Source organism: Polyergus mexicanus, unplaced genomic scaffold, assembly GCF_030449975.1.
Source record: "Polyergus mexicanus isolate NDT 795.1 unplaced genomic scaffold, iyPolMexi1.0 SCAF_58, whole genome shotgun sequence".
Classification (NCBI taxonomy): domain Eukaryota; kingdom Metazoa; phylum Arthropoda; class Insecta; order Hymenoptera; family Formicidae; genus Polyergus; species Polyergus mexicanus.
The window spans coordinates 59177-69675 of NW_027223378.1; the positions used below are offsets into that span (position 1 = coordinate 59177).

Here is a 10499-nt window from a genome sequence, read left to right on the forward strand (position 1 = left end):
CACACTCTCACACACTCACACACTCACACACTCACACACACTCACACACACTCTCAAACTCACACACACTCACACACACTCACACACACTCACACACACTCTCACACACTCACACACACTCACACACTCACACACACTCACACACTCACACACACTCACACACTCACACACTCACACACACTCACACACTCACACACTCACACTCACGCACACTCACGCACACTCACGCACACTCACACACACTCACGCACACTCACGCACACTCACACATACTCACGCACACTCACACACACTCACACACACACACACACTCACGCACTCACGCACTCACGCACTCACGCACTCAAACGCACTCACGCACACTAACACACTTACACACTCACACACTCACACACTCACATACACTCACACACTCTCACACACTCTCTCACACTCACACACACTCACACACACTCACACACACTCACACACACTCACACACTCACACACACTCACACACTCACACACTCACGCACACTCACGCACACTCACGCACACTCACGCACACTCACGCACACTCACGCACACTCACCCACACTCACACTCACGCACACTCACGCACACTCACGCACACTCACTCAAAAGTAGCAGGCTATAAAGAGTAGCGTAGAGGAAAACTGAGTCTGATGACGAGGATAAAAATAATGAAATCGCGATAATACGCACACAGGAGATATTACGCGACATAGATGAGATCGCGGAAGAGGATTAAAAAAATAGGATATGTAGAAAATCAACGGATTTTTTACGATCCCCTGATATGAGATAAATAATAATTAAAAACTTTAGAAACCAAATATATTTTTAAATTAAGAAAAATAGAGAGTAGTACAAGTATATGTATAAATAAATACCTCCGATTTACGTTAATCTAATTAACGTAACGTATCTGCACACAGACGCTGCTACTGTAACTAGATAATTCCTTTCTAGAATTATTCGCTTAAGAATCCATTATGTACTGGTTAAGGATTAAAACATATTTTTTCAGACTATTGTAATTAAAAGTATGAATGTGCGTGCGCGATTTTAACATTGATCACATAAGAGGATGAAAGGCACGATATGGTAACAGAGAGAGTGGAAACATTTTATTTAGATTAAAAACTTTATAGATCCGATCTTTCTTGTAGATAACCCAAATAGGAACTTATACTAATCTTTTTATTGAATAAAGTCTATATCACACGCCTATACCAAGTTGATTTAATTAAAGATTAAGAAAAAATATAACTTTAGATAAATGTAACTTTAGATTTGTTTTATAAATTGAAATATAAGTATGTTAACCCTGTTATTAATATAAATAAGATTTTAGATATTATTATTTTATTCAATCAATTTTATACGATAATATTTTAATATAATTTATATAGTATATATATATATATATATATATATATATATATATATATATATATATATATATATACTATAAATTTTAATTATTTTATTATATCAAATTATTTAAAATTGTTTAAATGATTATAAAATAGTATTTAGCGAATCTGCTCGATTTCTGCAATCAATTTGTTGCGATACTCTATTAATAAAGTATATACACAGTCAAGATTAAAGAGATCAACATACTTTCGATTTCTGTTGTAGTTCTATCGACATAATCTAATACGACATATTTTGAATCATGTTTGCCGCGTTTTCGCTACCAAAAACTTGTAGCAGAAAGTTTTGCATAAAATATACTTTCGACAGAATTATCAAAACAAGCAGCGAGAAGTCTGCCACACACTATATATTATTGAAAACAAAATTGACATTATATTGATTACAGTCCATATATCATCGATAGATGCTTCGAAGAAAATATAAACAATTTCTCGTCGATAAGTTGTTTCCTGTTGACAATTTCAAGGACTACGGATAACGAATAATTGAAACCGTACATACGAACAGTAAAAATCTTGCAACACAACTTTCACATAAGAGCGCAACAAGATGTCAACAGAAGTTAAAAAGAGTTTTACATTTTTCATTATAGCTGGTATGTATTAATGTATATCTTTTTAAGAAATATATAACATACATTTTTTTTTTAAATTATAAAAAATCTATTTTAATATAAAATTCAAAGAAAATATCTCATCGTCAGTCATATACATATATATTTGAAAATTAAATGTAATTACACGTTATCTTGGATTAATAGTAGTAAATCTCTTATGTATAAAGCTGACTTTTATCATATAATTCTTATTTTTTCTATAATTTAATAATTCTATTATAATTATTAATACAGTAGGTGTCGAGAATGAATTAGAAAACTATGTCGATATAATGGAAAAGACCATATCTGATATAGGAGGACACGCAATTGATGTTCATTATATGCGATGTAATCTATATGAAATAAAGGTAATTATTATAAATTATAAAGATATTTCGAGATAACAAGAAAACTTCTTTGTCCTGTTGATATTATAATTTTTTACATTAATATGACATATAGATGTATTTAATGTCTTCGTGCGATGCAAATAAAGCGGATATTATTGGCATCATTGGTGAGAATAAACTTATGGAGGAAAATATTGTGTCTATGGCAACTAAAACAGTTATCAGTGCGGTTATCTATAAACAATTAACACCGGATATATTAGAGCTAGAAACTAAAATGCAGGACGTGTTTCCTGAGTAAGATTTCATTCTTATTTATCCAACAGTTCATAAAATTACAATGTTTAAAAATACATAATATGTTTTCAGAGCTGTATGTGGAATACGAAATAAGACACTTATCCTCAATATGTTTGGCATATGTTTAATGGCAACAATATTTTTAAAAACAAATAAAGAAAAAATATTGCGAATTGTACAAAAAATAGCGCAGATCGAAGAAACTAATAATAATAAATCTTCTGTATTCAAAATGCTTAACTCATCTGTGGTAAAGTATATCCTAGAGAATTGAGAACAATTAAATAAAGATTTCATAAGAGAGAGAGAGAGAGAGAGAGATCTTATATAAAGTGAGATTTTTAAAAAAATCTTCTTACAGAAAAAAATCAAGATGATAGCAAAAGAATATAGGAAAACCTTATCTCCTATATTTACTGTATCAGAAGCAATACATATGATAGGTAGTATAGTATCTCAACACTATAAGACAACAGAGTCTGAATATGTGAGTGTACGCGATGCATATGGCAAAATGTTATTCGAAAACGTATATTCCAAATGTAATGTGCCATCATTTAGAGTTTCTGCTAAAAGTGGATTCGCAATAATAACAAATGATGGAAAAAACACAAAAAAGATACTAAAAGCAGGAATTACAGTAAGTGATAATAAATGTTATATATATATATATATATATATATATATATATATATATATATATATATATCATAAAGTAGAGCTATAAAATAAAATTGTTTCAGTCCTTAGAAGTTGGCGCATGTATAAGAGTAAACACTGGAGCACCTATTCCCGATGGTAAACATTATAAATGTAAATCATATATTTATTTGTGTGTATGATAAAAAAAAATTATCAATTATTATCATTTTATTCGGTTATAGGAGCAACAGCAGTTATAGAAATTAAAAATACAAAAAAAGTAAATAAAAAAGTAATAAAAGAATATAATGATAATAATTCTGATAATAAGGAACATTTTGAGGAAGAAGAAATCGAAATAATAATTCAACCAAAAGAAGAAGAAAATATTAAGTACAAAGCTTTTACATTTTAATATATTTTTTAAATACATTTTGTCACCCATCATATAGATTTATTTGTCTAATTATTTCTTAACGTGTTTCTGAAGAGCTATTGGTTGCGAGATAAAGATAGAAGAACAAATTTTGAATAAACACACACGTATTGGGCCAGCGGAAATAGGAATGTTAACATGTTGTGGTATCGATAAAGTTGCAGTTGTTAAACATCAGTCTGTAGGTATATTGTCCATTGGAGATGAATTACAAGAACCTGGCAAGACTTTAGAACCAGAACACATCTATGACAGCAACAAATTAATTCTAATTACATTATTAAAACGGGAAGGTTTTGATGCTTTGAGTTTTGGAATTACGAATAATGAGTGAGTACATTAATATTTATTTTAATATTTAATGTATACGCTATAATACACGATATTATTATCTTTACGAAACTTAATGAATATTTTCATTACTCTATTATATATTTTAATGATCAATACTACTCAATCTATACTACGATCGATGATGCTCTATTTAATAATCAATATTTAGTAAAATAAATATTTTCGCAGCATAGTAAGCATAATATGCAAGATGGAAGAGATTTTGGAAAAAGTAAATGTAATTGTAATAATAGGTGCTGCGAAAGATAAAGATATATTGAAGCCCATTTTACGAGGATACTTTAATGCCACTATACATTTTGGTATTTTTTTTTTTTTTTTTTTTTTTTTTTTTTTTTTTTTTTTTAATTAATCGAAACACAATTTTAATGTATTAAAAGACATATTTTTTTAGAGTATTTTATATTCTCTTTCAGGTGCTGTATTTATGAAACCAGGAAAATCAACAACATATGCAACATGCATATTTAAATCCACAATGAAACATTTTTTATGTTTATCGAAAAATCCGACAATCGTTCCCATTGCTGCACATTTATTTCTTTTACCTCTTCTGAACGAATTACGCTGCTTTCACAAGGAGTGGCCCTTAGTGGTATCTCGCGTAAGATATTCTTCATACATTTCGAAATGAAAAATATACAATATATGTATATTGCTACGATATTGTTATAATGTGTTGTAGATACGATTAGCACCCAATTTGTATTCGCGCCCTAAATATGTTTGGACATCTTTAAAATGGAACAAGGAGGATACATACCCATGGATTCACGACATATCAAATCATTATAATCATAACGCTAATGCACTTTTAAGATTGCCACCTAGTACAGTGGAAGCGTCAAAATTATTACCTGACGCATTTGTAACAACGATATTTGTTGGCTCAAGATAATTCTGCCAAAATATTTTTCATCGAATTCACCAGATTTTGCGTATATTTTTTTACATAATGGAATATATATTTTTTAAAGATTGAATAGAATTATTATTATTATTATTATTATTATTATTATTATTATTATTATTATTATTATTATTAAAGTTCATACACATTAGATATTTCACAAAAAAAGATTGAATATGATATGAATATATATAGCATTACTTCATATAAAACTTAAAGTAAATTCTCTATTAGCGAAAATATATTGTATAGGTATCTATCATTTGTTCCAACTTTTCAAATTTTATAGTCTCACATATTATATTCAAATCAATATTCTATTAAAGAGAGCGACCATTTGAAATATAGAAAAAAATCACGCAAGTAATATTATGTATTATTTATTTTATTTCTAAAATTTTTTTTAATTTGTGCAAAAGAATACTATTACTTTAAAATAATTTATACTTTAAAAACTATTATGTGTATTTTTATATTTTTACTAACAAAAATTAGCTTTTAGAAGAAACAAAATTTCACAGAAAAAAAAATGATTCTTGCGCTTACTTTCCGAAATATGCAATATTATAGCGATAATTTTAGCGTTTACGTATTGTTGCGATATTGATATTTGATATTATTGTAATGATTCTGTAAGTTTAAAAACAAATAAAAATTTTGTTTCAATAAAATGCATTATTTTAACTAACATTTTAATATACTGTGTGCGTGTTAATAATTATTAAATACAATACAATTAGCCACCAACAACAGATTGGAAGTAATGATCCATAAAGAGAGATTCAACTTAAGAATAATAATACCACTGCTTGTATCGGAGAGTGAATTGATCAAGTTTTATACTTAAATACTGAAATACTTAAATATTTAAATATTTCAATTTAAAAAATAGTAATTACGGTTGAACGGATTTAATCAAGGTAACAAATTTTTTCGATGTAGTAATCACTATATTGTATGCACATATATATGCGCATATCAACTCGTATAAAATAATATAATAAAATCGTATAAAATAATATAATCGAACATATATATCCATGTTTCTTAAGACATTTTCATTATGAATGTCCAACATCTTGTATCAATTTATTATGTTTATGATATTTTATGATATTTACACTTTCTCCCCCATATTTCTATTGCTTTTAAATTCTGTAAAAGCATTTATTAACAGATTCTACTCGATTTCTACTATAAATGTATCAATATAATTCGATACAATTTTGTACTACATTTGTCATATTTTTACTAGCAAAGCTTATAACAAATATTTTGCCAAATTTGCTCTCGACAGAATTAGCTATAAGAATCACGAGATGGAATAATCTGCACGATACACATTCGAAACAATTTTGATATTGAGAAAATTTAAAAAAAAGATAAATAAATAACATCTGATCAGTACGTTACGACTTCTGTTGACTACTTTAAAGGTTAGGCAAAATAAACTCAGAAATTTAAGCGGCGGATATTTGAAACCAAACACATACGATTGGAATAGAACAGTAAAAATCCTGCAACGCGACTGTCATGTATTGGAACGCAACAAGATGTTAAAAGAAGGAGATGTGACTTTTACATTTCGCATTGTCGTTGGTATGTACCGTGATTTTTTTTTTTTTTTTTTTTTTTCCCCGAAATATATATATATCGTATATTTTAGAAACATATATATTAATAAAATTTACTTTAACAAAAAATTTAAGAACTATCATAATCACGTGCACATTGAGAATATATAATTATATTTTTTATATACGTGTTTTTGGAAATATTAATAATTTAAATATATAGCATTTAGAGAGAGTTTTATCATATATATTGCTTATACCAATGTATGTTCTCTCTCTCTCTCTCTCTCTCTCTCTCTCTCTCTCTCTCTCTCTCTCTCTCTCTCTCTCTCTTTTGTTATATTATAATAATTCTATTATAATTAATTCTACAGTATGTGATTTAGAAGAACATATCTCTCCAAAAAAGAAAGTTAAACTTCAAATAAAAACAGAAAATGATATCATATCTTTGCCAAATAGTAAAGATAAATTAATGGTAATTGTAAATATTTTAAATGCTTTTTTTGTATTATTGTATTATATTACAATTTATTATATTATTTGTACAATACAGAAATATTTAATTTCTTCATGCGATAAAAATGAAGTTGATGTTATTATCGTCACTAGTGACATTGATTCTACCGTTATATTTGATGTGAATCAAAGAACTATCAATAAAAATGTTTCCACAAACATTGCAACGTTTATATCAAAATTAGAACTAAAACTAAAACGTACATTTAAACGGTAAAGTTTTGCTTTCATTAATCTTACAGTTTTTGAAATTACAAAGCATCATAAATATATAAGTAATAATGTATAAGTAATATAAGTATATAATTTTTAGAGCTGTATGTGGAATACGCAATAAAACGCTTATCCTTAATATATATGGCTCACCAGAAGTCGCCACAAAATGTATAGAAAAATATGAAGAACTGATACAGCGAACAATACAATTAATACAGAACAAAACTGCTAACATTAAATCTTCAATAGAAGTACAGCAAAATGTTTTTTGTCATAAAAATAATAAAGTAGTAGTTTTATGAGATTATATATATATATATATATATAAATTACGAAATTTTAACAGAGATTTGATAGAAAATTATTAATAATTTAATAGAATTTAAATTCAATAAAATTATTAATATAATTTAATTTTGTATAACGTATTATTAAAAATTATATATATATAATAGAAATTATATAATTAAAATATAATTAAATTTTTTTATACAGAAAAACATAAAAAATACAATTAATTATAGCAGAAAATCTGACGTATTTTAGATAACAGATGCACAAAAGATAATACGTGATACAATAATGCAAAGCAACGAGAAAATAGAGTATGAACGTGTGAATGTGCATGATGCTTATGGCAAAGTATTATTAAAAGATATATATACCACATGTAATGTGCCTTCATTTAGAACTTCTGCCAAATATGGATACGCAATAATAGTAGATGGAAAAAAACAGAAGAAGATAGTAGAAGCAAAAACTATAGTAAGTGATAAGCAATGCTTTACACTTTACACGCATTTATCATAAACTAGAGCTGTAATACTCTGTTTCAGTTTTCATTGACATCTGACATATGTGTATCGGTAAAAACTGGAACACCTATTCCCAATGGTAATTCCCAATTATATAACTATCAATTATACTTATCTGCTTACGATAGAAAATTAAACATTTTTTTTTTCTATTTAATTGCAGGAGCAACAGCAGTTGTAAAAATGGAAGATACAAAATGTGATAATAATAAAAATATTAATAGTATTGATAAAATTACAATAAAAAAATTATTATTAATTATTAATTTGTTTCATTGTAGTGCTTAGAGCTACATATTCTAATAACAATTCAAAGGAAGATGCCCACGACGAGATCGAAATAATAATTCAACCAAAAGTAGGAGAAAATATTAGGTAGAGAATATTTAACATATTTTAAAATATACTTTATCCCTAGATAGATTTATTCATCTAATTATTTGTTTATTTGTATTTCTGAAGACCTATTGGTTACGAGATGAAGTTGGGAGAAAAAATTTTGGAGAGATACACACGTATTGGGTTAGCTGAGATAGGATTTTTGACATCCTGTGGTGCCAATGAAATTGTAGTCATTAAACATCAGTCTGTAGGTATATTGTCCATTGGAAATGAATTAGAAGAACCTGGGGAGATTTTAAGATCAAAACACAATTATGATGGCAACAGATTAGCTCTAATCACATTATTAAAGCAGGAAGGTTTCGATGCTTTAGATTTTGGAATTATAAATGACGAGTGAGTGTTATTGCAATTTATTATGATTTTTAATATCTATATTCTATATTATAATATTCCCCATCTAATTTATTCTATTATATCATATAATAAAGTGTGTAATAACTCTCTTAATAAAGTAAATATTTTTCTAGCATACAAACGATAATATCGGATAAAATCCAGGATGCTTTAAAAAAAGTGAATATACTTGTGACAACTGGTTCTACGGATGGAAGAGATCGGTTGAAACTAATTTTACAGGAACATTTTAAGGCTACTATATACTTTGGTATTTTTCTTTTAATTATCAGTATTAATACATTAAAAAAACAAGTTTCTTGAAATTGTTATATGCTATTCCACAGATAACGTGAATGTAAAACCCGGAAAATCAACAACATTTGCAACATGCACGCTGTACGAGAGAAAGAAGTATCTCTTATGTTTTACGGGAAATCCGGCAAAAGTTCTCATTGGCGCACATTTATTTCTTTTACCCCTTTTGAACCACATGTGCCACAATGATTTGGAAGCGCCCATCATAAGCGCTTGCGTAAGATTGCCTTTGGTTTGACTATTCGAAAAGAGAGAAAAAAAAAGACACACGGTATACATTGTTATAATGTTGCTATAATTGCAGGTTATTAATAAACACAAGAAGCATTCGCGTCCTACTTATACGTGGACACATTTAAAATGGGACAAAACAGAAGCAGATTTATTTGCAAAGGCTTATAGCATACAAAATAAAAGTAATCTACTTAAGTCTCATAACGGTAATGCACTCTTAATGGTGCCACCATCTAATAGTTCAAATGACACATTGCTTTCACCAAACACATTCACACCGGTGCTATTTCTTCAGTGCTACTCTAAATAATTCTGCTAAAATATTTCTAATCGAATCCAGAGCGGAAGAGAATAATTATTGCACAATTCATAAAAATATTTTTTTACAATCGACACAAACAATAGATATATAGCATTATTCCATTAAACTTTTAAACTGAATTCTTTCTTAGCGCAAGAACATTTCTTACAAAAGTATTTATCATTTATCCCATTTTTCAAACTCTTTACCGTTCCAGGACATATCTTATTGTTAGTAATATACACGTATTCTCTCAAACTAAATTTTTATTAAAAATCTTTTCAAATAAGTTAGCGCGCGCGAATAATATTACGTTTAATTACATTATTTATTTTTATCCTTGAAATTTATTTCATAAGTCATTATTTCGATTATCATGATTTATATCTTTAAAACTATATTACGTTATCTCCATACTTTTGTTAATAAAAATCAGTTTTTAAAAAAGATTTTAAATTTCAAAAGGAATATAGCGCTATGTGTTCGTCTTTTCCTAAAATATAATTAATTTTTTAAATATCGTTAAATATTGTATTGTACTTTTAATATATATACTGTATTGTGTAATTTTTATTTATATAATATTTTAACGTTGCATGAAGAAATATCTAATATTTTCATGTTTTTATAAGTTTAAAAAATATAATGATTTTATTTTAATAGTTGCATTATTTTAATTAATAATTGCACTATTGTGTGTGCGCGCGCGCGCGCGCGCGTGATTGGACGTTCGCACTGTAAATGCTTC

The 10499-nt window shown here is 27.8% G+C and overlaps 2 protein-coding genes across 2 annotated transcripts; both read left to right on the forward strand.

The window, feature by feature from the left end:
- Positions 1-1034: 1034 nt before the first annotated feature.
- LOC138943921 (gephyrin-like) lies at positions 1035-5583 on the forward strand. Its single transcript, XM_070314827.1, has 12 exons — positions 1035-1107; positions 1832-2041; positions 2297-2412; positions 2507-2691; positions 2764-2944; positions 3056-3334; positions 3438-3492; positions 3579-3729; positions 3827-4102; positions 4295-4428; positions 4543-4730; positions 4812-5583. Exons 2-12 carry the CDS (start codon positions 1996-1998, stop codon positions 5022-5024), a joined length of 1824 nt encoding a protein of 607 aa, XP_070170928.1. The 5' UTR covers positions 1035-1107; positions 1832-1995; the 3' UTR covers positions 5025-5583.
- Positions 5584-6589: 1006 nt separating this feature from the next.
- Positions 6590-9963, forward strand: LOC138943919 (gephyrin-like). Its single transcript, XM_070314825.1, has 12 exons — positions 6590-6635; positions 6985-7088; positions 7167-7342; positions 7443-7596; positions 7892-8110; positions 8182-8239; positions 8324-8359; positions 8442-8535; positions 8623-8898; positions 9033-9169; positions 9246-9433; positions 9521-9963. The coding sequence occupies exons 1-12, from the start codon at positions 6590-6592 to the stop codon at positions 9758-9760; spliced, it is 1728 nt and encodes a 575-aa protein (XP_070170926.1). The 3' UTR covers positions 9761-9963.
- Positions 9964-10499: the final 536 nt, after the last annotated feature.